General features: G+C 49.7%; 2 protein-coding genes across 3 annotated transcripts; both read left to right on the top strand.

Annotated features, from left to right (window-relative positions):
• The first annotated feature begins 175 nt into the window (after positions 1-175).
• LOC122372076 (putative ATPase N2B) lies at positions 176-12,241 on the top strand. 2 transcript variants are annotated; one of them, XR_006254812.1, is made up of 8 exons: positions 176-356; positions 3,777-4,332; positions 4,640-4,881; positions 5,316-5,487; positions 9,297-9,437; positions 9,836-9,955; positions 10,299-10,713; positions 12,039-12,241. XR_006254812.1 is itself a non-coding variant. In XM_043348957.1 (7 exons), the coding sequence occupies exons 2-7, from the start codon at positions 3,799-3,801 to the stop codon at positions 10,419-10,421; spliced, it is 1,332 nt and encodes a 443-aa protein (XP_043204892.1). In that variant the 5' UTR covers positions 176-356; positions 3,777-3,798; the 3' UTR covers positions 10,422-12,241. The 2 variants fall into 2 exon arrangements, 1 of the variants encoding a protein (XP_043204892.1); XM_043348957.1 differs by having other exon boundaries at positions 10,299-12,241.
• A 556-nt stretch (positions 12,242-12,797) lies between these two features.
• On the top strand, positions 12,798-26,602 carry LOC122372071 (retina and anterior neural fold homeobox protein 2-like). The gene is made up of 5 exons (XM_043348942.1): positions 12,798-13,364; positions 13,610-13,709; positions 17,244-17,388; positions 23,710-23,806; positions 25,436-26,602. Exons 1-5 carry the CDS (start codon positions 13,280-13,282, stop codon positions 25,663-25,665), a joined length of 657 nt encoding a protein of 218 aa, XP_043204877.1. The 5' UTR covers positions 12,798-13,279; the 3' UTR covers positions 25,666-26,602.
• The last annotated feature ends 20 nt before the right edge of the window (positions 26,603-26,622 follow it).

The following is a 26,622-nucleotide window of genomic DNA, read 5'->3' as shown; positions in this document are numbered from 1 at the left end:
GGAGCTGGGATTTGATCGGGATTTGTATTTATATACACTGGGGATTTGACGCCCGTATGCACCAAGATTACTTTACTTATACCATGCTTATACTTGCACACGGCATTTGGCAAAAGTGAAGGATTTCATTCAAGCTGCAAATTTGGAAGCAAACAATAGAGACAATTATGAAGCCACTAATTCAATCATGACGCTTGGTGATTTTTATGCAAGTTTGTGGAAATTGAAATTATAAAAAATCGAATCAGAGATGATTCTTTCAGTGTGCTTATTCAAATAGAAATGAAAGACAATTCTTTAGAAAAATGACAGTATTGTTAAGGAGATATTTGGTTAGATAATAGACGATAAATCGGGTAAGCGCTAAGCATATAATACCTACATATATGCAGCTGAAGCTTAGGAAATGTCATTTTTTCCAATTTCTTGAAATTGTAAGTTCTGAAACTGGACTGGAAAAAAGCTACATGCTGTGTCGAATATGTCTGGTGGATTGTACTGAATATTTTGGCCCACATTTGGCTTAACCACATGCCCTGATGAGTGATGGCTGATTAGGTTGAGGTATGGTGCATGGCTGCCAACTAATGTTTTGACGCAATAGCATCCTCAAGGCTAGTCCGAAGCCCTAGCCTGGTTATAACATGCAATTTAAGCACACTAAATTCAACACATCTGCCCAACAGTGTGATACATTCAAAAAGCGTGTGGTTTTGAAAGCTGCTAACTCCAATGAGGAATGAGCAGTCACTGATCTCAATTAAAATTCTCAATTAGATGGACGGATCCTAGCTTGCACGTCGGAGACACTCTGAACACAACTCCACTTTTTTTTTAGACCAGAAGTTCTGGCCAGGAGCACACTCCATGGTTAAGTAGCCTTTGTTGGTATTTATGTTAAAGTGACTCAATTTTGGCTCAAAGAAGAAGCATGAAGCTCTAGGCACAAACATTATAATTTCAATGCTAATTCACTGGTGCAAAATTTCAGCACATAAGTTTCACAGGCATCCAGCACAGTGTGTGGATTCAGTGGTGGATCCAGGGGGGGGGGGGGGGGGGGGGAATGCCTCCCCAGACCCCAAACGGCATAATTTTAACATTACGCCTATGGACGAGGGATGGAAAGAATCAATAAATTATTATGGTTTGCCCCCCCCCCCAAAAAAAACTCTGAACTGGATCTGCCTCTGTGTGGATTTTTCCCAGTCTATCATTCTGAGTGTATTCCGGCTGAACTCTGGTCTCTGCCCAACAACTCTTCTCTGTCTAAGTGTAAAAGTAGTGCCTAGTGACAGCGGTGTAACTTTCTATATGTATGGGGGTGCAGGTGCACCCCCATCCCCTGAAAGTGCACCCCCATCACGTCAAAGTGCACCCCCATAGGCTAAGCGGCGCCCCACACGCTGTCCGACACCGATAAGCTCTTGAGCAGCAGATGGTGAGGGTGATATCCCGGCTACATTCCGTCTCGTGACCGGCGTCGTGCTGCCTGCGGGCTTGGAAAGCGTCCAGTCGTATCGCTCCCCAAAAATGGGTGAAAGGGGCACCCCGGCAAGAACGGGACTTTCTCAGCAAAAGTGGAGCGCCCGAGGCAGAAGTGGGGCACCTCCAACGTAGGTTGGGATCGTCAAGCATAAGACTGGCGCCCCAGCGGAGGAGAGGCGCCCCTAGTAGGAATGAATGAGGCCCACAAGCAGAACTTGGATTCGCCCAGTAGAAGAGCGCCCTCAGTAGAATACGGGCGACCCCAGCAGAAAGGGGCGCCTCACCAGCAGAGGCGCGCCCTACCAGAAGAAGGGCACCCCAGCAGAAAGGGGGCGCCCCACCAGAAAGGCGGCGCCCCACCAGAAGAGAGATGCCTCCAGCAGAAAAGGAGCGCCCTCAACACAGGAATGGCCACCCAGCAGAAAGGGGGCGCCCCACCAGAAGAGGGATGCTTCCAGAAGAAGAGAGGCACTCCAATATAATTGGGGCTACTCAAGCAAAAGTTGGGCTCGTCCAGTAGTAGTGGGGCGCCCCCAGCAGAAGAGTACCCCCAGCATAGGGCCGCCCCAGCAGAAAGGGGCGCTCTACCAGGAGAGGGATGCCTAAAGAATAGAGGCGCCCCAATACAAAAGGGGCACCTGGAGGAAAAGTTGGGTTCGTCCAGCAGCAGTGGGGCCGGGGGCGCCCCCAGCAGAGGCGGGGCGTCCCCAGCGGCTCCGACGGAAGTGGGGCATCCCCAGCAGAACAGGGGCTCCCCAGCAAAAGAGCAATGCCCCCAACAGACATTGCCGAGCACCTTCAGCAGAAGTCGAGTACGCACCCGCAGAAGAGGGGCGGTTTCAACAGAAGAGGGGCGCCGCCACCAGAAGATGGGCGAGGGCGCCTCCAGCAGAAGAGGGGCAGCCCCGCAAAAGAGGGGCGCTGCCCGCAGAAGGGGGCGCATCCAATAAAAATGGGACACCTCAAGCGGCAGTTGGGCTCGCCGAGTAAGAAGGGCGCCCTCAGTAGAAAAGGTCGAGCGACTTAAGCAGAAGTTGGGCTCGCCCGGCAGAAGAGGGACGCCTCTAGAAAAATAGGGCATACCCGGGAAGGGAAGTGTCAGTCTCCAGCAGAAAAGTGTGAGACCCCAGCAGAGGAGCGCCCATCAGAAGCAAGTCCCGCCGAGCAGAAGAGGGGTGACCTCAGCAAGAGAGAGGCGACCCCAGCAGAAGAAAGGCGCCCAATAAAAGAGGTGATTCCAGCAAAAGTGGGTGTCATCAGTCGCCGAGCGTAAAAAGGGCACCCCGATTCTATAAAATTTCGGAATGAAAAAGCTAAATGCAATTTCGTTATAAATTTGATTGATTGATATTCGTGCAAACGAATTTAATGTCATTTTGTAATACCCAATTTTGTACCATTGGACTCTAACATTGGGGTGTTTAGTGCTCTTACAATTAAAACTGCACATGAAAAAATATTCATTTTATTTGAAAAGTTCTTGTACCTATAAGTAGAAGCCTTGACACCCGTTTATCGGTGCGCCGGATAGAGGGCCTTGGGTTAATATAATTGAACTGCAATCCCATTTGCAGCATCAGACTGTGTTCAAACTAAATTGGAGGAACACAAAATGGTGATCACTCTTAGGTCTGAATTTCGAAATATACCAACAAACATTTTATTTTAGCATTTACCGAAGCATTTTACCGAAATTGAGAGACATTAAAATGGTGATAACGACTCACTGGATCGTATTTGAATGAAACATGCTGCGTAAACAAAAAATGGAGCATTTAATGCTTTGAAAATTGGACGGGAACTGAAGAAATTGTTTTATCATGTATCGACAGAAGCTAAGTTTCAAGTCGACCGAAATATAATCACGTTGGGGAACTTTTTTGGCTGGGGTCTGTGGTCCTTCGGCATGGAGGGCCCCAGTTTGCAGGTCGTGCCCCCCCCCCCGTTAAAAAATCCTGTGTGCGCGCCTGTTGAGAGATATGCACCATGTATGCTCCTTGGATGCGCCCCTATCCTCACTGAAGGTCGCCCCCATCACCAAGTGCACCCCCATCTCAAAAGCAAAAGTTACACCCCTGCCTAGTGATGTTGAAATTGTAACTTTTAGTTGACATATCCTTGACCTAGCATTAGACCTATTCAAATGAATTTTGGACTCAAATGGTTTACCATCTAATGAGCTGTTATTTTTTATGAAAACCAGCACTAAAATATTTACGATTCAAAATGTTGTCTGCTGCACTTTGATGCCATCTGCTGCCCCTGACATGGGTCTGTTTCCTATTCAGGGAGAGGCAGCGGACTGCAGCAATGACCCTGCAGCGGGCAGTGTGCGGCACTGCGGCGGCAGTGGCCTCCCGCCGACTGGGGACGCGACTGCTGTCGGCGGCGGCGGCGCCCGGCGGACCCCTGGCCGTGTACCAGCGCCGGCTGGCCGACGGCTCCCTGTACGCCGACGAGTACCAGGCGGCCATCGTGAAGCGGCTCGACCAGATTCACCGCAGCCTGGACGGCTACTCGCCGCCGCGCCGCTCGCTCCTGTCGCGGCTCTTCTCGCTGGGCGCGTCGTCAAGTCGACGGCCGCGCGGCCTCTACCTCTGGGGTACCGTCGGCACCGGCAAGACGATGCTGATGGACCTGTTCCACGACTGCGTGGACACGCCACACAAGCGGCGCGTGCACTTCAACGCCTTCATGCTGGACGTGCACCGGAGAATCCACGAGGCCAAACAGCGCGCGGCGATTCAGAGCAGCGACACCAAGCCGCGCGCGTTCGACCCGATCCGACCGGTCGCCGAGGCCATCGCCGATGAGGTGTGGCTCATTTGCTTCGACGAGTTTCAGGTCAGTGGTGGCGAAGGATTCATAATTCTCAGCTTGGTGATGGGTAGAAAGTCGATTTGTGCGGCCTTTACGACGGAGAAACTAGAATGATGACCTTGGATGTGTGCTGACTGACATTTCATGATTTTTTTCTGTGATTTTCTTGAGTGGGTTTGTATTTGTGAATGACTGATATATATTGTTTTTTTTTTTTTTTTTTTTGGTAGACAAACAATGGTTTTTTACTATACACAGACCACAGTACTATACACTTCCTACATCACCTCACCTGACTGACGACACCTTTCCCTCCGCTGTGCCAGAACAGGTGACCGACATTGCCGACGCCATGATCCTGAAGCGACTGTTCACCTCCCTCTTCTACAACGGCGTGATTGTGGTGGCGACGAGCAACCGACCGCCGGACGACCTCTACAAGAACGGTCTGCAGCGCGGCAACTTCCTGCCCTTCATCCCCGTGCTCAAGGAGCACTGCTACGTGGAGTGCCTCGACTCGGGAATCGACTATCGGCTCATGGGAGCTGCCAGCCAGGAGAAAACCTATTTCCTGTGAGTCCCATCCTCCGACCGCTGAGTGGGTCGATTGGTGATGATTTGCGAAGATTAAGTTGTTTTGGACGCTTTGTTTGCATTTCTTTTACTTCGGACGAAATGTCACAAACATTATTGCCAGCATTACGAGGACATGTTTTATTTGTGGTGCCGCTTCGGGTGTGACTGATTTAGATAGGCTGAGTGCATCCATCCTGCCAATATCGTTGGTATCAATATCGTTTGAGTTTCATGCCGTACTAGCGACCGCCTACCGTCATTCCCCAATAAGCCATTGACCAATAGATTCGCGGGTATCGTCATTTCTCCTTCTCTCCGTCATTTCTCCTTCTATCCGTCATTTCTCCTCCTCTATACAAGCCTCTATACAAGTCTATGTAAGTCTGTGTAAATATGCGCACTGACGCGTATTCCGTTGCTGTGTCGGCCAGGAAGAGTGACGGTGACGCCGACTCTGGCCTGCGCCGGCTCTTCAAGGTGCTCTGCGCCCGCGAGACGGACGTGGTGCGGCCCCGGCTGCTGCACGTGCGCGGCCGAGACGTGCAGTTTGAGCGTACGTGCGGCCAGGTGGCCGACTGCACCTTCTCCGAGCTCTGTGACCGGGTCAGTGGATTAGGTGTCGGTAATGTGTGTACTGTGCGGTGTGCATAGTACCTACACGGTCAGCTGGGTTATTTGGGGTGACAGGGTGAGCTGGTGTGTAGAACATTGTGTTTTGCTGTGTTCAGTATCGACAATTCCGAGCAAGAACATCCTAAGTGTCAAATTTTTCGAAGTTGAGATTTTATACCATTCGACTCAGCTCGACAAGCTGAGTCGAATGGTATAAAATTCTCAATTTCGAAAAATTTGACACTTAGGATGTTCTTGCTCGGAACTGTCGATATGTTTTCTCATAGTAAAATATCTCCAGTGCCGTTCCGCGGGCGTCGTCCCCAGCATCACCAGGAGTGGATTGGGCTCCCGCATTAGCCGTAGCTCCGGGGTGGGGGGGGAGGATATGAAGGAGTAGAAGCCCTCCTGTAAGTGGGCGCAAAAAAGCCTGTTGAAGGGATGATTGAATAAAGGAAAACGAAATAAGTGGTGACAATGCCAGCGTGCTCCATGCTAGACGATCCCCGAAGTGTGGCCAGTCTTTCGTGCCCCGCTCAATGGTTCGGCTCCCGATCTCTCATTTCCGTCACTTCTCCGGTCAGCGGGGTGCGTGTCGTTAGTCACGTGGGGGAGACGACTTTACACGTAATAAGGGAAATGAGATCGGACACGCATATTTACGTCTGGACAACGAGTTGCGGGGAAAAGTGCTGATTGTATTGCAGTTTTAGGAGTCGGTGATTAGGCTGGATTTTTGGGTTACTTTTTCGTTCCGATTCATGTATTTCATAGTGTTTGGCTTTTGAATATTTTAGTTCTTTCAGATAAATATTACTTGCCTTACAACTTTTGTAAAAACGTTTCATTTTTTATAAGCCGACGTTCAGAGTCCTAAAAATACATCAGCACTACAATCATTGTAAACAAACAAATGGAGCACCACTTGGCCATGGATGAGAGATTACAGGATGAGATGATTATATTATGATGATTATATTATGGATGAGAGATTATATCTCTCATCCATGACTTGGCTCTGTTCCAAGGCCATTTTTTAGTTTATCTGTTGGTTTTCTTGCTCTTGTACGTCGTTTTGTTGGACGTTTTGAATCCCTGAAGATTGACTTATATCATATTTAAGAAGCATGTTGACTGAAAACAAATCAAAATTGTGTTTCTTTAATGTAAAAAACTGAAGTTTTACCGAAAACAATCTTAAGTATCCAGGAGGCTGACAGAGCTCCTGACTCCTGAGCAATATCAATATCAAGTTGAACAAGTTATGAAATTTTGGTTGATAAACGCAAGTTGATCGGGCTCATATATCAGCAGGAAAAAGTAAAATTAAAAGAGCTTATTGTCCAAAAACAAGCTATAGTATTGCAGACCTTGGAGCAATACTGAAGAGCACGCTGAGCAGGATCATGCCAGAAAATGTTGACTGATGAGCGCATATTGATGTATTGGTATGAATATTGAATGATAACTTACAACAGCAAGATAAATTAGTGCTAACTATCAAGTTTAAATCTAGAATGAATGGACTTGGGCAGTTTTACTATGCTTAGATGCTATGCAGATTGTAATGTGCCAGTGCATCAGTATACTCAGTGTCTGGCAAATGAAACATGCGATCATTCCATTGCTACTGGAGGAGAAAGCTTGGATCACTAAATCCACTTTATGTTGATTTTGATGTTAATCATCATCACTGTATTTCTTGAAAAAAGGATTGTAGTAAAGGATTGTCAAAGAAGGATTGTCAATGTGACAATCCATGCAACGAGGTGATCATATTATGTGTTCATAGTCATTCGTGATAGTCATTATTGGTCCAATATACAATGGCAAAGCTCTCAGTCTCAGCGTTTCTTCCTGTGGATGGCTAGCAGTGACTCAGAGCTTAGAAGTATTAGTTTTCTTTACAGGGCTGGGATAAAAAGTACTGAGGGTAATCTTCCACCAAGGAACTCTACTTTGACGTGGTATGAGATGTAGGCACAAGTAGGTAGGTGCTCAGTTCCTATAGTCAGTATAGTTGTGTATGTTTAGTTGGGTTAGCTGAGATTAGATTGCTAGTTTTTAATTTGCCAAATGTCCATAAAAATGTGACCTGAGCAATGAGCATACCTGAACCTGACTAACCTGACAGCTGACCTAACCTCAATCATCACACATATTAGCAGCCTACCCAAGACCTGCATGGCAGTAGCACCCAGTTATAGGTAGGTACTCACCCTAACTCAATCTTACCTGCTAACCTTCAACTTGCCAAAAGTTAGACTTATAGCTCACATTGCCAAGCTGCATCCAGAGAAACAGTCAACTGAGGAACTGGCTCATTGGGTGGCTGGTGTGAGTCTGTGCATTTAAAGTGTTTCTTCTCTGAAGCTGCTCTGCACTGCTGTATGTCATGTTAGATGCTCAAAAAATGTGGGAAATGATTACTAAGCTACTTTAGTGCTTTGTTAATGCTCGAGACATGAGAACAAGTACAGATCCTGCAGGGTTCAGCTATGAGTTAGGTACTGAGTATGTTATGTGAATGTGCTGTTCCCTGTTTGACCGTAAGTATACAAACAAGCACAGGGTCACAGTTATATTCAATCTCCACATAAACATACAACAAAAACAGCCATATAGCCTAACTCCGAACACACCACAGATAACTTAAGCCTTTGTAGGCACAAAAATGTTTTGATTAACAGGACAGGTTTACAATATATCCTCTGTCCTTGGGGGATCTTGCTGCCAAGTTGAGGTATGATGACTGAACTTCAGGATTGATCAACCTTTTCTTAGCCACTGCTTATATACGAGAAAGACCAAATGCTTGTTTGTTTTGATTTACAGGACATGTATACAATATATCCTCTGTCCTTGGGGAATCTTGCTGCCAAGTTGAGGTACGATGACTGAACTTCAGGATTGATCAACCTTTTCTTAGCCACTGCTTATAAACGAGAAAGACCAAATTGAAATGCTTGTTTGTAAACTGCGTTGAAAATTTAATGATCCACCTTCAATTCTGACATGAAGGCACAAATGAAATGGTTCCCTCTCCTTTTGGAATACACAAAGCAAAATATTTAATAAATTTTAGTGGATGGACAAGAGCAATTAGCATATCTTTCCATCAAGTTAACTTCTGGCACTGTTGATGAATTACACTGACGCTTATTCGCTTCATATTTTGTAACAAACGCGCTAAAACTGCAACATAACAGCACTATATGCTTCTTGACAAAATGCAATAGTATTAAAAATTTAGCCCTGATTGCATTCATTCTTGGTGACAACGTAATTACAAAATATTTTGTATCAACTATTAAATTCCGGCCGAAAACAGTGCACGGTTTAAAAAAGAATCATTCCAATGACGGTCCATTCTTGCGGTCCTGAAATCGCCACTATTTCCGGCCTCTCCAACGCAACTCGTTGTCCAGACGTAAATATGCATCGGACACGTGTGTATTACCCAATACAATAACCCTCTCGGTATGATGACGACAGTAGTCCAGGATCTCACCTGGTAACATACGAATCCATTCAATATTCATCATGTTTATTGTTTATGATTAATTTTATGATGGCATTTTTAGCTTTTCAAGATACTAAATTTGGGAGATACTAGGAATAAAATGATCAATTTAATGATATTTCGTTCTACGGTGTCCTGATTGTGACGTTTTATGTTAGTAGGTATGGCGGCAGCACCGGTCGATGCTTGCAATCAAATTTGACAAATGTCTGGTCAGTGTATTACAAACTTCTATAGCGTTGTTCTGACGTTGTTTCGTCCCTGCCCCGCTCGTCAGCCGCTGGGAGCCGCCGACTACCTGACAATGGCGCAGTTCTTCCACACGGTCATCATCAGAGACGTTCCGCAGCTCAACACCAAGAAGCGGGCGCAGGCGCGGCGCTTCATCACGCTGATGGACACGCTGTATGACCACCATGTAAGTCGGAAGTCATGAAGCCAATGCGGCGATCATTCATTCACTTGGCGTCTCCGTACAGTGGAGTCGATACCAGTCGGATGATACTGTTCCGACAATGTTAAGCGCAATACGTAGACTTTGTGTTAATAACGTCCAATATAGCTTATCACATACGTCAGCAGCGGACCTTCTGTCACGGGACACCCGATGATCAGTCTGCTCCTTGCCGATCCATCCCCTAGCAGCGGAAGCGATCGCAATTACTATCCAGTGTCGCGCGCTCTGCCGGCGCGTCGAGCGTGATTGGCTCCAATAACCGCCGGTCTGCTCGCGCTGTTACCGCTCCCCCCCCCCTCCCCCAGCCGGAGGGGGATCAATATCCGACCGTCTCTGATGGTAAGCGGTCTCATCGACAGGTGCGTGTCGTCATCAGCGCAGACGTGCCGCTCAAGGAACTTTTCACCGCCGATAAAGACATGGACGTGGACGACGACAAACGGGCACTCATGGACGACCTGAAGCTGACCAATGACTCGGTGAGCACACGAGGCTGAACTCGGATATCTTATGGTCGGGATGGTGATGGACCATCAAAATGCAGTTTAGGTGGAAGGTACTAGACTGATAATAAAATTGAAGTGTAATTAAATTGGAAAGAAATTTCACCTTCGAGTGACTTGCGAGCTTAATTGAAATCCCTAGCGCTGATTGCTTATGCCATATGAAGAAACCAACCATCTATCTGGAGTGCGTTACTCTAATTACGTCGTTGAGTTTGTACTCCTCCATTCATACACCTCCCCGGCGTCTGCCCCTGACCCCGTGCTCTATTCGTGACTCTGACCGCCCTCCGTGCCCCGTCCCGCTCGCCTTTGTCAGCTCACCGAGGCCAGCATCTTCACCGGCGAGGAGGAGCTGTTTGCGTTCGAGCGCACTGTGTCGCGCCTGGCTGAGATGCAGACGGCCGACTACTGGTCACGCTGGGAGCAGACCGCAGCCTGATGTCGGCCGCCGCCGCTCCGCCGCCCGCCGAGAGTCACACCGAGCCACCCACCGAAGTCAGTCCACTCCAACTGGGACAGTGGGACCCGCGCCGGCTTCAGGGGACTGCTGTCAGAGCACGCTAGTATGCTTGGAGCTCGCTGCAATCGATTCGCCAGCCTCAGCTCGTTGCATTCGGTCCAACTGTGATCCGGGACGGGTAAAGGTGGTATTTATTAGTGGCTGACTTCTGGGGCGGTGGGATTCAAGGCGGTTAGGTGGATGTGGCTGTCCTAGTTCAATTTCACCAACATATAGGGTGTTCACTAAAAAATGGGACAATATTCTGTGCGCTGTCAGTTGAAAGTGCGTCTGGATAGATTACTGCATTTTAGTGCACGTGGAAAATACAACATTTTTAACACATGACCGCGCTTGAATTCATTTTTGATCAGCCCCCAGACAAAATGGACGGGTTAACAGGCAGACAGCGAAGGGAGCTCATTGGCACCTTTTATAAAGAGCACTGGTCCAAAGGGAAGTCATTTACTTACAAACACTTCCAAAAGATGGGAATTTCGAAAACAACACTGTATCGCGTCATGGAAAAGCTTGATACAGGGGACTCCCTTAGCAGGAAGCCGGGAAGTGGTCGGAAGGCGAAAAAAATGACCCCAAAAGAGATCTTAAACCTACAAAGGTACATGAAGGAACACATCGGCGCCTCACAGCGAAAGGCTGCACGGAAGTTTGGTGTAAGCCTCAGCTACATCAGCAAAATACTTAGCACTAAGACGAAGTTACGCTACAGACGCCGAAAGCGTGTTCCGGCGGCCACAGAGGACCAAAAAATAAAGCAGAAGACCAGGTGTGGCAAGCTTCGAAGGAGCGCTATGAAGCCCACCAACAAAACTCAAATTATCATGGACGATGAGTCATATTTCCCTATGAAAGGTCACAGTCAGCCGGGAAAAGTTGGATTTTATACAGATGATGCATCTGGAGCCGGGGATGGTGTGCGGTTCGCCACAGTGGAGAAGTTCACGCCAAAAGTCATGGTTTGGGTGGCCTTTTCTGAACACGGGCTGAGCAAGCCCTTCATCATGGAGAGTGGCGCAATGAACGCCTACGTCTACCGCACCCAATGCCTACCGAGGCTCAAGGAGTTTGTAGATGCCAACTACCGTGGTAAAAAGTTTATTTTCTGGCCAGATCTCGCTCCGGCGCATTACCAGAAGGACGTCCTTGCCACCCTCGAAGAGCTGAAAATACCTGTTGTGGCTAAGGAGGATAACCCACCAGCCGCACCACAAATCCGCCCCATCGAACGACTTTGGGCTCTTCTGAAGTCACGTGTGTACGCTGGTGGTTATGAAGCAGAGACCAAGAAGCAGCTGACCAAGCGAATCCGCCGCCAAATGGCTGCCATTACGGCGGACACGTGCCAAAAGCTATGGAGGCGCACGCGGACAAAGATCCGCTTTGTGGCAGACAAGGGGAACACAGGCCTTCGAGAGCTGTAGAGTTCGAAAGAGGAGAAGAAGGATAATGTAGTGGTGCTGAACTTGTTTCACTGGCGTGATTTTTTCACGAAATACACACGAAACAAATTTGTCCCATTTTTTAGTGAACACCCGGTAGACCTCTTGGAGGTCTGCAATACAAATAGAATCGCTAGTTGTTGACTAAGTGCTGTTACGAGCGGGTGAGACTTGTTGGTTGGGACACGCAGCTGGTGTGTGTCGTTTTTATGCTGGTGGGCACCATTGTGGTGCAGTACGCTTGTATGCTGGTTGTTGTTGACTTGTGATTGGAAATTGAATTATATATTTGCATTTTTATCTCCTCGTTTCTGGGTTTCACGCTGCGTGGATACTATCCAGTGCGCGACTAATGACGGCGTTGAAGCTGCCCCTTGCGACCGCCGCCAGCGCCACCTATCTATGGGCCGGTCGCCGGCGACATTCTCTACTGAAAACGTCCCCTACAGGTCGCCACCGATGGTGGAATAAAACACAGCTGCCTTCTGGCCCTCAGTTGGCCGCTCCATTCATTGTCACAATATCGTAGTGAAGTCGTGCATCAACATTCAGTGTCAGTTGCCACTTGCCAGTCGCCTGACCTGTTTGATAAAACTTTTGGAAAGTATATTTTTGCTTTGCGGTGTTCGCCGTCGAGGTCGTACTTTTAGGAGCTACCATTTTTTTTTAACTTGCAAGCCAAGGGGTTGGTGAGAGGGTCCATGTATAACGACCCATTCTCCTTTTGTCCCCAATTGAGCTTGAGCTTCACGGAAATGGGCGTGTTCGCCGATAAATCGAGACACAACGATTTATTCCAAAATTCGAGGTCCAATTCTCGGCACATCCAAGGTCGGGCTTAATACCCAAATGTCAGGGACTGGTTTTGTTTTGCCACCACTGCGTTTGTTACGTCCATCTTCATCGAACGATGTATCTACTTTTTGCCCGGGAAAAATCTACCTTGGTGCTGAGGCTGACCTATGGTCGAAGTCAGGCCGAAACCGGTCCTGCCGGGAAGCTGAGCAATAGAGGCAAGCTACGGATCAGCAGATTCGGCACTTGGTTCTGGGTTCACCAGTAACCAAAGTCCGTCTACCAACCAAGCTAACACTTCCCTCTTGACTTGAGGCCCCGCCTCCGCATAACTACAGCGCTGTGATTGGTCGACGGCAGTTGTAAGTCGCCTCTGATTGGCTGACGGCGGTCGGTTCTGGAGGAGGGGGGACAGATTGGTCTTTGACAGCTCTCGTAGCTTGTAAATGGATCACTGTTTACGTTTAGGGCACCTCTGTTCTCCGGATTCTGGCGGGTCGGCTGTGGTCGCAGGCACCTTGCGGTGTGTCTCGGGCGGGGACAATGTCTCGAAAACAGGCACCTCCGACGGCGCACAGCATTGACCGGATCCTGGGACAGGATCGTCAGCCTCGGCACCATCCTGCAGGTTAGCCCTCTGCCCATCAATGATCACCCTGACCCTGCTACGGTCATCTGTGACCTGAGAAATATAACCCCTAGGCCCGATACGAAATGATTGTTTAGGGCAGGACTGAGGACTTCACTCAATGCGTTTATGGTGAATTTTATCTGAAATCTACGTTAGTTCCTACGGCGAAACGATCTTCCTAAGTGCCTTGTTTAGTTCTTGTACTGGACAGTGGCGGGTACAGGAATGTTTTCGTTTTTCAGGGGATGGCGAGGATCAGCCAGCTTCATACGGCTCGGAATCGCTCGGGGTCCAGGACGACGCTGCAGAAAACGCGAACACTGAGCGACCCGAAAAACACGAGTAAGTTTGTTTGGTGTTCGAAGGCTAAATGTACGTACCTATCTATGTGCTAAAATGGGTAAATATCCGTTACCGATGCTCCTTTAGTCTAAGTAGCGGAGATGCACCTGTTTCGAATTTTTTACCATGGACTAATGATCATTAGGTACTATGCTCATTGTTCATGCTCAAAGCATATGATGAAAACTTTCTTACAACGTCCTGTGCTCTCAGGGGCGTAGGCAGGGGGGGGCCACTGGGCCATGGCCCCCCCCCCCCTTGGGCGCCGAAGGCGCCCTTTGCGATTGGAGGGCGCCCTCCAATCGCAAATGCAATTGTGATATAATCGAATCGAAAAACAATCGCGACTGGAGGGCGCCCTCCAATCGCGAATGTGTTTACAGGGAAAATACGGATGGAGGGCGCCCTCGGAGGACGCCCATTCCAAATACGCCCTCCAAATACGGTTGGAGGGCTCCCTCGGGCGCCCTCCAACCACATTTGTAGGCTGTAGCTCTCTAAGCGTAACGGTGGTCGCCTATGTAAGCCGCTGTCCCGTAAATAAGCGCCCTCTCACCCGAAGGCGCCCTCCTGTAGGTCGCCACCCTGCTACATATTGCCGCCCTTCTGCTGATCGGCGTCCTCATAATTATTGGCGCTCTCCTACCTATTGCGCCCTCATGTGAAATTTTCAAGGCCGCCTTTCTCCTTTTTGGCACCCTATTGTTCAGTGCCGCCCTCCTACCTATTGGTTCCCTAGTCCTTCCTGTTGAATGTTAATCGGGGCCCTTCTCTTATTGGCGCCCTCGTGTTGATCGCCGCCCTCCTAACCACTGGCACCCTCCTGTTGATCACCGCCCTCCTATCCACTGGAACCTTCCTGTTGACCAGCGCCCTCCGCACAGACGCCCTCCTGTTCGTGTCATCCTCTTGAGCAAAGGCGCCCTCCTCACCATTGCCACCCCCATTTTAATCGTCACCCTTCCGCTCATTAACCCGCGCCCCGCTGGGGGGGGGGGGGGCAGAATCTGCCCCCCCTCCCGTTTTTCGCCAATAACTTCTAAACGCGTTACGCCAGCGACGTCAAACTTTCAGTTCCTTATCATACATCAATTTGACACGTTCCCTGAAAATTTGAGCGAAATCCGTAGGAAAATTTTTGAGAAATTGACGTTTTAGTGACGTCATGTTCGCCATTTTCGCCTCAAAAACGGCAAAATTTCAAGCGCCACTAACATCTTCATTTTTAAAGGAATCAAGACGTAACAAAAAAGGTTATACGTGATTCTACTTTGTCTATCAAATGGTTATCTCGGTTTTTTGAAAATTTTGGATTTTGGCCAAAAATTTTCAAAAAAACTGACTTTTTTGGGAAAATATTTATAAAATCCAAAATTTTGAGTATATCGAAAAAACCGGAATATATGTCAAAGAAGTGGTCTATGTGCACCTACATACCAATTTTTAGAAGAATCGGTTCAAAAATGTGGGAGTTATTCAAAATTTTATGACGTCACGACACACAAAAATTTTGAAAAATGATTTTTTTTGGAAGTTCTAGACCTCGTACGGAAACAAAAATAGCACCATTCGATTCGCCGTGAAAAACTGCATCGGATAGACACCTTTTTAGGCCTTAACAACCAGCTTCAAAATTTGACCTCACTTGACCTGACCTTGACCTGACCTCGACCTGAAATTCATCCAGAGGTGGTCCATATCACTTATTGAGTGTGCCTATTGAATTCCATGAGTAAAATGACCCATAAAACATGTGTCGCACATGCCCTTTTCTATATTTTGTTTTTGGTGACCTGACCTGACCTGACCTGACCTTGACCTTGACCTTTGAATGACATTGTGTGCAACGAATATTGTCTTGGTAGTCTAAGAACACGTTTTGGGCAATCAGTCTCAGTCCATTCTTCGGCAACTACGGTGCAAGGCCGATACTGTAGAAACTTGCATTTTGTACCCTTGACCTGACCTTGACCTGACCTCTGACCTACTTAAGCAAAAAAATTTGGGCTCTTAAGATCCGTCTTGTTGAGAGCTTTCGATTGCCGTTTTCCCCGTCTTTCTACGACCATCGGTTCGGAAGTTAGACAGGGGGGGGGGGGGGCAGAATCTGCCCCCCCCCCCCCCAGCAGGGCGCGTATGGCTGAATAGCCCAGCGGGGCGCGGGTTAACGACTTCCAGTTGATGACCGCCCTCCCACCTATTGGCGACCTCTTGTTGATCGCCACCCTCCTATTGGTGCTCTCTGTTCCTCGCCACCCTCTTACCTGGTGGCGCCCTCCTGTTGATTGTTGATCGGGGCCCGCCTACCTATTGGTGCCCTCCTGTTGATCGCTGCCCTTCTATCCATTGGCGCCCTCCTGCTGCTCGCCAACTTCCTACCTATCGGTGCCCTACTATCGAAACTCGGGATGTTGATCGGGGCTCTCCTACCTATTAGCGCCCTCCTGTGGATCGCAGCCCTTCTACCTATTGGCAACATCCGTTGATCGCTGCCCTCTTATCATTTATTTACTCCTTTGGCATGTTTTTCAACTTAGTCGTTCTATTGCACATAGTTGATGTCTTGCCTGTGAAAACTGCCACAAATGAACGTGCATTCAGCACAATGAATGAAGTACCTATACCTACCAAAACTATCTACGCTCTACGATGCATAAAACACGTCTTTGGTCTTAACGGATTGATCCTACTTTACGTGCATCATGGCATCTATATGGATTACGATTAAGTATTGTCAACAGGTTCGGCCGCAACAGCAGGCATCTGAAGTTTCGGTGATTGAAACTGGTTATGTGGGTACACTGTATGCATCTGTGAGAAGGCTATGAAGGCTGGTCTGAGGTAATTTGGATGATGTTTACGCATCTCGCGCTCCGGTATCAATCCGATACGGTGATCTGGTGCGTAGATATGCCACCGCCAATAAACTTTTATACATCGACACCCATGAGCCAAGCTTTCTATACAGTTTGTGTGGCAGCGGCCCGACCAAACCTTAGGTATTTTTTACACCTTCAAATTTGGTAAAAGAGCGAGAGGAGCTTTGAACGGTGATCGTATAAAAGGCGTGCCTAAAAAGCGGAGGAAAAGGTTGTTTTCAAAAATTTCGCGCGCCTTCGGCGCAGCATTTCAAGAACACTTGACCTTTTGTGACCTGGAGTATAAAGAATAATTATACACACGATGCAAAATCAATGCAGCACGACCTATACGAGGTTACGTAAAAAAAAAACTGGTGGCATGGTAAAAAACGCCTCCCAACCCCCCCCCCCCCCCCCACCCCGCTGAGCGATTTTTTATCTCGCGACCGTATGGCGCCCTCCTTGGGTGAGGTGGCGCCCTCCAAACCCTTGACCCCCCCCCCTTCGCGATTTTCTAAATACGCCGCTGTGTGCTCTTACTGCATGGGGCACATATATGTAAATACACATCTGGGCACATCATGTAGATAACTATATGTAGAGGGCACATCGCCATCCTTATCTCCTTATGCCATCTTATCCACCTTATCTCGGCTCTCGCTCCCGTCGCCAGGCGAAAGTCTCGGCGCTCGCGTACCACGTTCACCACGTACCAGCTGCACGCGCTGGAGCGAACCTTCGAGAAGTGCCAGTATCCGGACGTGTTGACTCGGGAAGAGGTGGCCGGCAGACTGCAGCTGACCGAGGCCAGAGTTCAGGTATGTACGACAGACCACACTCGGCGGAGTTCATACCACAGTAAGAGACTGCATGCACGGCACAGGTCAAAACACTGACTCATTGGAAATGATCTGCAAACCCGTTCAAAATCAATTTTAAGATTAATTCTTCATTTCTCTATTCTCATTTCATTATTTTTTTAACCCTCGCCGGCCGAGGGGAGGGGGGGGGGGGCAGGTGCCGCCCCCCATATTTTTTTTCGCGATAGCTCCGAACACGCCGGCGATAGAGAGCTGAAGCCTGGCATACTTGACCCTTGATTCAAGCCGGATCTTCTGACACCAACCGCATTTTCGGATCAGGTCAGGTCACTGACCTATAACGTCATAAGTGAACCTCTGCACGGTCTTCAGATGTCTCAACTTCGCAACGCCCTCACTGCCAGAGGAGCTTCCACAGTAAAATGAAACTTGCGGGACCCAGTATTCATTAGGTGTCTCACAACATGTATATCTCGGATTTTTCCTAAAGTCATATGAGGTCAGGTCATTTTCGTGACCTCACCATTATAAGTCAATGGGGAAAAAGAAAACTGCTATTTTGGCGCTGGGAACGACCTCCGGCTATCTCAAACACTCAGAATCGTAATTTCATGCACTCCTTGCAAGGTTCGATGCGTTATTTTGCAATGTTGACTTTGCGTGAGGTAAGTTATGACGTCATTAGGCCAGGGTCATATTAGTTTTTCGCCAATAACTCCCGATCAAATTGAGCTAGCGAGTTGGGAAAGCCACCAATGGACTCAGGAAGACCTGCCGAATCGAGTAATAAGCGACATGACCTCCTTCGACCAATTTCGTGACCTGGGGGCGCTGAACTGACCTGACCGTGACCCGAGGTCAACACCCTAAGCTGATCTCACCCAAACAAAAAGCATATTATTCGACGCTTCTGAGCAAGGCGAACACGATGCTGCCAAAATCGCGGCTCTGCCGCCGTTTTTTTGCCAAGTTATTCACCAAAAACGGAACCGTACCTTGGGGCGTTTGACCTGACCTCAGAGGTCACCGGTTGACCTAGGACCTTAAAGTCGGATATCAATCTCTGCGTCTCGTAGCGGCGCACAAGCTCGTTTTTCTGCGACGCGCTAGCTCCACCAGGGGCGAAACGGCGAGGGGGGGGTCGTACCTGCTTCCCCCCCCCCCCTCGGCCGGTGCGTATGTAGAAAACCAATAGGTCCGGCGAGGGTTAAACACTATTCATGTTTTCCTCCTACTCACATTTTCTTGAATTATGTGCACATTTTCTCATCCCCCGAACCCGACTGTTTACTCCCCTCTTCCGCTTCTCACCAAGCGGGTGCGTATTGTGGGGATTGTTGTGCTTGTTTTGAAGGTATTATTATTGTTATAATTATTATCATTATTATTATTATTTGCTTCCTACCATTGAACGGTTGAAAACCTGAAAGCACGGGTGTTGTTTTATACAGTTCGAATCCTACCCATAGTTTCGGTATTTTAGCATTAGTCGTTGCATGGCAAGAATTGCTTTGGTTTCTATCCCCAAAATTAGTCATTACAGCCCAGCCCTACCGATAAATTTCGAAAAGTGACGCGGTTATCTGGAAGCATGCCGGTGGCTGTGGTCAAGGTCGCAGACATCCCGGCTCCCGGCGACTGCCGGAACGGTGAACCCCCAAACAATGAGTCACGCTCCCGGTGCGGTGTCACTGTACAGCCTCTGACAGCGGGAGCCGTCCGTATTTGAAGTGTCGGCTCGACAAAGGAAGCCTGCGGACTGAATGTATCAGAGGATTATTGATACGCTCCTCCAGACAAACTGCAATCGTTATTGTCTCCCTCCATATCTTGACGTGATAAGGGTGTCGCCCCTGAGATCGCTCACAAGATAAACAAACTGAGAGTGAACGTCGAGAAAGTCGGTCGGACAGAAGCCGGGTAGTCGGCCAGCCGGGCGTCGGCTCGCCTCGCCGGCAGTGCGGTTATGGTGTCGGTGCGCTGCGGGCCGCGGCCGGGACCGTGGAAGTTCTGCACTCGGCGGCATGGAGTGGCTGCGGCGCGCGCGGAGGCGCGTGGCCCGCCAGTGGACGGTGCACCGTCTGTTAGTCAAATGCGGCGCCGGCGCTCGTCTGGCCATCGACTCTCTGAGTATCGCCAACGAACTGGTGACGGGGCACCCGACCGCCAAAGTGGCCGAGATCGCCCAGTTTGCGGTGCGTGACGCGCATGTGCGGCTCACGGAGCAGCCTCTGTTGGCGGCCCTGCAGGCCACCAGGAGCGCCGCCGTCCTGGAGTCGGCGGACACGTGTCCCCGCTGCACGCCGGCCACCCCGCTCCGTGTGCTGCACGTCGGACGGTCGGGCAGCAGCGCCGAGGGACTGGCCGATATATTTCAGGATGTGCCGAGCTTGTCCGATTATGATCTCATGTTTGAGCTGGTAGGCGATTTCCGATGGATGGACAGACCGCTGGTGCGGCCGGGCGAGGAGCCGGACTGCATCAGTGCGCAGGACGCGCCGCAGCTGTGGGCCAGGCCCACCGACAGTCCGGCCTTTGTCACGCTGCACTGGGCCCGCACGACTGAGTGCGAGCACGAGTCGACGCTGCTGGCGCTCCCCGCCCAGCAGGTGCGCCGACTGATGTTCGAGTTCTGTCGCGCCATTAGACCCGACAGCGCCATCAGCACACCTGGACCGGCCGTCAACACGCAACGGCCGGAAGACAATCACGGCGGAAAGGACCACGTGCCGTGTCTGAGACTGCCCGTGTGGCCGGGGAGGGAGGCGTTCCTCTCGCGCCGCCGGGTGCACGAGTTCCCCTCTGCGGCGGCGCGTCAGGAGCTCTGCCAGTTCGGCGTGCACATGGTGCCCACCGGCCGGGAGGGCAGCGCCACAGAGCTGTACGAGTGGCGCCTCTCCTTCTCCCGAGCCGAAGTGGTCGCCATTCACCAGCTGACGGCCACACAGCGAGCCGTGGTGAAGTCCGTGAAGAGAATGAAAAGCTACATGAAGGAAGGTGGGGCGACCCCGTCGCTGAAATCCTACTACATCAAGACAGCGATGCTGTGGCTGGCGCAGGACCGCCCCGCCGACAGCTGGACGGGCGTGGTGGACGGCGTGGCCACGATCCTCGACTGGCTGCAACAGCACATCGTCGCCGGTAGTCTGCCCTGCTTCTTCTGGGCTGACATCGACCTGCTGTCCCTCGTCACCATTGAAGAGAGGAAGGACATGCTCAAAACCATCGCTGTTATGAAGCGTCGGACGACCGCTCTGCTGATGGCCTGGTGTGCGGACGAGTTTTACGAAGTACGTCTGCTATTCGAGGAGGGCTCAGTCTGGAGGCCTCTCCCGCCGCGGCGACTGCGCCTAGTCCTGACAAGAGTGCTGATCTGCCGGGCTGTTATGGACGGTGTGACCAGAAGAACGACGCTACCCAACTGGCAGTCCTGGGCGGAACGTTGCGTGCCGCCTCTGCTTCTAGCGTCGGAGCACCAGCTCCTCCAGTGGTATTACCGCTGTCGCACGGGGGCGTACCACCAGCAGTGCTACCTGCTCCAGGCCCTGATGGTGGCTCCTGAGGACGTCTTCTGCGCGGTGCGGCTCACGGCCGTCGACGGGGAGCGGTACACCTGGGACGCCGCGCCGCTGGTGGCCACCCTCATAGACCGAGATATGTGCTACCTCACGGGAGATCCGTCCGCGGCGGCCGCGTGGTGCCACCGCCAGCTGAGCGTGCCCCCAGAGGAGCGGCCGCAGGCGGGCCTGACCGCCGAGCTGGACTCGCCGCGGGGCCGCGCCGAGCTGCTCCTGCAGCCGGAGCTCGTGGTGCAGTTTCTCACCGAGATCATGCCGGAAAGGAAGGCGTGGTTAGAGGAAAGCGACCGAGAAATGACTCTGGTGCACTGTAAGCCTCTGCCAACATGCAACGAGCACCGTCAGCACCTTGAAGAAATGCTTGATTACGCTGATCACTTGGTTCCACACCTCGTCAAGCATTTGCCCGGTATGGACGAGGACACTGCGCTGATAACGATCCACGTGTGGCAGCTTCGTATCCGCCACCTGCTCTCGGGTGACCGGTTTGAGCGGCAGTTGTGGGCCGCCGTAAGAGGTTCGGTGGGTAGATGGCGGCTGCGGCAACATGTTCTGGGCACGGCCGCTGAAAACCAGACACAGAGCCACCAGAGTCGGGAGCAGAGTCTGGAGCCGGACCGCGACGAGGAGGAGCAGCGCTTCGAGAGCTACCTGCTGAAGGTTACCGAGCTGGCCAGTCGACAGACGCGGGAACTGAGGGAAGCACAAGCAGCTCACGGCAATGACGAACATGCCGAGGACGAGTCGCAGGACCATCGTCTCTGGGTGAATGTGTATGACTCACAGTCGCTGGAGCAGACTCCAGCCGGCGAGGAGCCGCTCCCCAGTGGGCGGGAGCAGATGATACCGAGCCAGGGGTTCAGACACGCGCTCGGGTTGTGGAAAATAATGGAGCGGCATCAGCAGGAGCATGACGAGCTAGATCTAGAGTGGAACGAAGCGCTTCATGAAAATCATGAGCAGCGAGATCGGGATTCCCAGAGCGAACCGGCAGAAAATCAGGACTGAAATCCTCATCCAAAGGAGCGGGAAGCCCATTTCATTCAGCGGTACAATAACCTAGATTTGGTTTTATTATGCCGACAAAATTAGATGTGCATTGGTATGAGAAACTACAACGAATAGAGTTATACCTACCATGTTTGTCACAGTTTGGGCCGCCTAAGGGAAATGACTGCTAGACCTTGGTTTTCAGGACAGTGACCCATGCCCCGTAACTTGTCTGGATCTTATCCATAGGAACATTTTCATTGAACATGACTCATGAGATATGTATGTGATAAGTACGTACCTACTGTAAACTGTTAATTGTTTTATTGGAGGTGTATCTGAATTGCAGACAGGTTTTCCGAATGTCTCTCATCCCATTGGAGCTAACTCATTAAAAAAAAATGCTTTGTGTCATTTGTATTGTATCATGACATTTGTCGCATTTGCTGTAAATTGCCGAGTGAACCGGCTAGTGCACTCGGGTCATCCAGCATGAATTGTCAATACATGACACGCGTGCCGACTATCAGCCCCGCCTATTGCGCCACCCGTCGATTGTGTTTGCTTGAGAATGCTTTGTCTGTGAACGGAAATGCCGCGAATGATAACCACGATGGCTTGATGCTTTGTAGCTTCTTCACCTTGTTATAATTGGTGGCGATGTCCTACCTAATCAGTGTAAAGCAAACGTCGCTTCAAAAATACGGTAAATATTTGATGCTGCAAATCCCTCCAGATTAATTTTTAGAATAGCTCGCTATTCCATTGTCAATATGCTTCGAAGTTCCTACCTTTCTCTGCTTTTTCTAATGCTCCCTTTCGCTCAATATTGATCGATTTAAAATGAGAGGTCCAATTAGCGGCCTCATTCATCGCCGGTTACCGTTGAGCGGCGTTCTGGGTCCCGGCGCCGGCGATTGGTCCGTCTTTATGCCACCCGCTGTCGCAGGAGCTCAAAAGACGACTAATTCGACCAAATCAGTTGTATTGTGAGATTTTCTAAGTGGAAAACACTGAAAAGGTTTAAATTGCTTCAAATTGCCTAAAAAGCGGCAGACCTAAGCCATTTGCCAGTCCAATTGATATCCAGTGAAGCGCGGCGACTCGATAGAATCGGAGACGGTTGGCTGCATAGTTGTCGAGACGCTCAGAAAGCGAAGTCGAGTCTCCCTAGCACGATAAACGTTTGATTCAGATTCAGTGACTAAGGACTACATTCTTTGGAAACACTCCAAACCATTTGAACGAATGCTTGCTATGTAGCTCGTTCAGCATTGGCGGTACTTAAATATTTCGTCATTTACCTGTGCCCTAGTCGTCTTGCCAACACCCTGAAATGTTAATCTGAACACCGAAACATTAAGTAATGTGACCGGTGACGATATAAGGGCCGTGCTCATCACGATCCCCAATGCTTTATGGCTATTGAGTTGAGTATCAAGCATATTGAAGGCCCTGTCACATAGATAGTGCCTGTTACAATACATTCACCTGCTCCTCCTGCACCATGACTCCCAGTCACTTTTCCGTCACACTACTCGCCAGTCGCAGTCAATTGAAAATAGGTTTATATTGAGTCATGCCTTTCGAACCCACTTTATCTACAATTTACCAACGTTTTGTTCAGCAAAATATTAACTTTTTCGACGAGTTGCAGAAAGTGCTCTTTTATGCCGATTGTTGCCTTTTCTGTACCCTGATCCACGATCGAAATGAAAGTGAAATATTCCTTACTGTTTTTCGCCAATAGGTATGGTTTCAAAATAGAAGGGCGAAGTGGAGAAAACATGAGAAGTACACCGAACAAAACAATTGCGAAAGGATTTCGGACAAGAGCTTCATCTCGGGTGAGTATGCGGCATGGTTTCTCGTTGGTCCAATGTGCCCAGTTTGTGTTCACTTGTCCTGCCTATTACATTATCAACCACCAACATTTGTGCATTGTGCAATGTGTAGGTATTGCAGTGTGCGTATGGGACATCGTCAACAGACGCTCCGCAAGTATACTTAACCCATATAAACGTGAATTGGGGCGGTCGATCTTATCTACAATGATATTGGTCGATAGGTTAACGCAAGAACCACAACGCATGAATTGTCTGTTACCACGCATGAACAGATTATTTGGGGATGCGGGCTGTCTATCTTGGGTGTGACTTGAAAAAATGGAATGTATACTAGCTAACGTCACAGTCTTTCGGCCTTCATGCATTGTGTTCGAAGTACTACTAGTCAGAAGAATGGAAAGACTTATTCGCTCAATGTCCCTGTGTTGCGGCACTTTCAAGAGAGACTCACACACAGACTTCTCTATATATAGAGAAGTCTGTGACTCACATCATTCAGCAGTTCATCATTAATTGCATTACATTTCACGATCACGCATTGCGGTGCATATTAGGTAGGATTACCAAATATTCATATGAGGAAGAGTAGCCATTAGATACCCCCTACTGGGCACTGCGGCACAGCATCATTCAGGCGCTACGTAGAGAGACATCTATGGTCAGAAATGAGAACTACTGGGTAATGCGGCACAGCATCATTCAGAGCGCTACGTAGAGAGACATCTATGGTCAGGAATGAGAACTACTGGGTGATGCGGCACAGCATCATTCAGGCGCATGTAGAGAGACATCTATGGTCGGGAATAAGAACTACGGGGTAATGCGGCACAGCATCATTCAGAGCGCTACGTAGAGAGACATCTATGGTCAGGAATGAGAACTACTGGGTGATGCGGCACAGCATCATTCAGGCGCATGTAGAGAGACATCTATGGTCGGGAATAAGAACTACGGGGTAATGCGGCACAGCATCATTCAGGCGCTACGTAGAGAGACATCTGTGGTCAGGAATAGGAACTACAGAGTACTGCGGCGCAGCATCTCTCAGGCGTTTTGTAGAGCGGCATCTGTGGTCAGTAATAGGAATTACTCGACACTGCGGCACATCATCCAGGCGTGATATTTTAGAGACACAGCGTTATTGGGCAGGCATGGCATGCCAGAGACTCGGCGCCAGCAAGGTCAAGACAAGACAATACATATAGGTAAAATGATCGCAGACCTTGCAAAATGGGCCATCACATATCAAACGTTTTAGAGGTGTACGCTTGTCCCGTTGCCCATGTCTTGTGGCTATGCTATCCATTGTGTGTCGATGAAGCAGGTACCGTAAAGTGGGGCTATTTGAGACAGTGGGGCTATTTGAGACAGTATTTAAAATCGCTATAAAATGAAGATCGTTTGATTTTTGTGTGATATTTCTGCACAGGGAGGTGTGGAATCGAGCAGTAAATCGCCTGAGCAAAAAATTAAGCATGAATCTTAAGTGGTTTTTATTTTACAGCAATTTTAAATACTGTCTCAAATAGCCCCACTGTCTCAAATAGCCCCACCTTACGGTAGCAGTTACGATATGGCCGTACCAGTCATGCTGTGTCGGTCCGTGACCGTTCCACTCGGCCGTTCCAGCCGCGCCGCCGTGGTCTGCGCTGGTAATGGCCGCCGGGCTGGGTCGGGCGCTAAGCCGGCCGCCGGTCCTGCTGCTGCCCTCACTGCTGCTGAGGCGTCCCGTGCCGCCGCCCACCGTCCCCGCCGGCCTGCTGCCGGTCCCTGGCCAGCTCCAGGACGGTCAGAGGATGCTCCTTATGGGAGGTAACAGCGTCCGCGCGACACTGACCCGCGCAGAGCCAGCGGTCTGAGGTGACTATAGGCGGTGTCAGTGGGCGGTCTGAGGTGTGTGAACGCACCATCAGTGAGTGGTCTGAGGTGTCTATGAGCGGTTTTTGTCGGCGAGTGGTCTATAGTAGCGCGCACGTCTATGGCTATGAATGTTCTCCCACTGGCCATGCATTATTGTCCTACACATTACACACAGTATTACCCCGCGGCCCGCATCTGTCAGGAAGTCGGCCAAAACCGCACCAATTCCCGCTCTTCATTCAATTCGCTGTCCGGTTGCGAAGTTGGTCAATTCTGATGTCTCAAAGGTTCGAAACGTATTGATATAGGTGTTGCCTCGTTTATTGTCTGTTTCACTTGATGCTGATGCACCTAATGGCATATCGCGAAGCTATTATTTCATCATTTAGTTTACGAGCTTGCAATAAGAAACGCGTAATTTGGGGAAAATGTGATTTTAAATATTACGTTGTTTTTTGCGTCATGCGTTTCAGTGTCCCACACAGCACTGACACGGTTAGCGCCTGTTCGAGGGGCCCGACGAGTGCGGTATACCGCCGGTTACAGGCTTCATTAAGACTTTTTCCGTAACAACCGACGGCGCTGGTGGACTAGGGAGTCGTGGGAAAGAACAAATGGGCGCTGCTCTCATTGGATCCCGCTAATGCGGCTAACGACCGAAGGTGCAAGCTAATGGCGCAGGCGAATTACACGAGGACTGCTCTAAATTAGTGTTGCTACTGATGATTCATTAAACCTCGGGGTCATCACGAATGCTTTAGAAGTTAACATGTACAAACTTTCGTGATACAATGCGAGGCATGGAGGACTTCCACTATCGTAATAAGCGGAACATTAGAATTCATTTAGTGGCTGGAGAAGAACCCGTCCGGTTGCAAACGATGTTTGTAGGAGAGGTGGGCAGCAAATGTGAGCAATACGAATGTTTTTCAAACAGTGATGAGGCACGAGGCAAT

The sequence above is a fragment of the Amphibalanus amphitrite genome, unplaced genomic scaffold (assembly GCF_019059575.1).
Source record: "Amphibalanus amphitrite isolate SeventyFive unplaced genomic scaffold, NRLGWU_Aamphi_draft 000036F_arrow, whole genome shotgun sequence".
Classification (NCBI taxonomy): Eukaryota; Metazoa; Arthropoda; class Thecostraca; order Balanomorpha; family Balanidae; genus Amphibalanus; species Amphibalanus amphitrite.
This window is presented reverse-complemented; position numbering and strand designations above follow the sequence as displayed.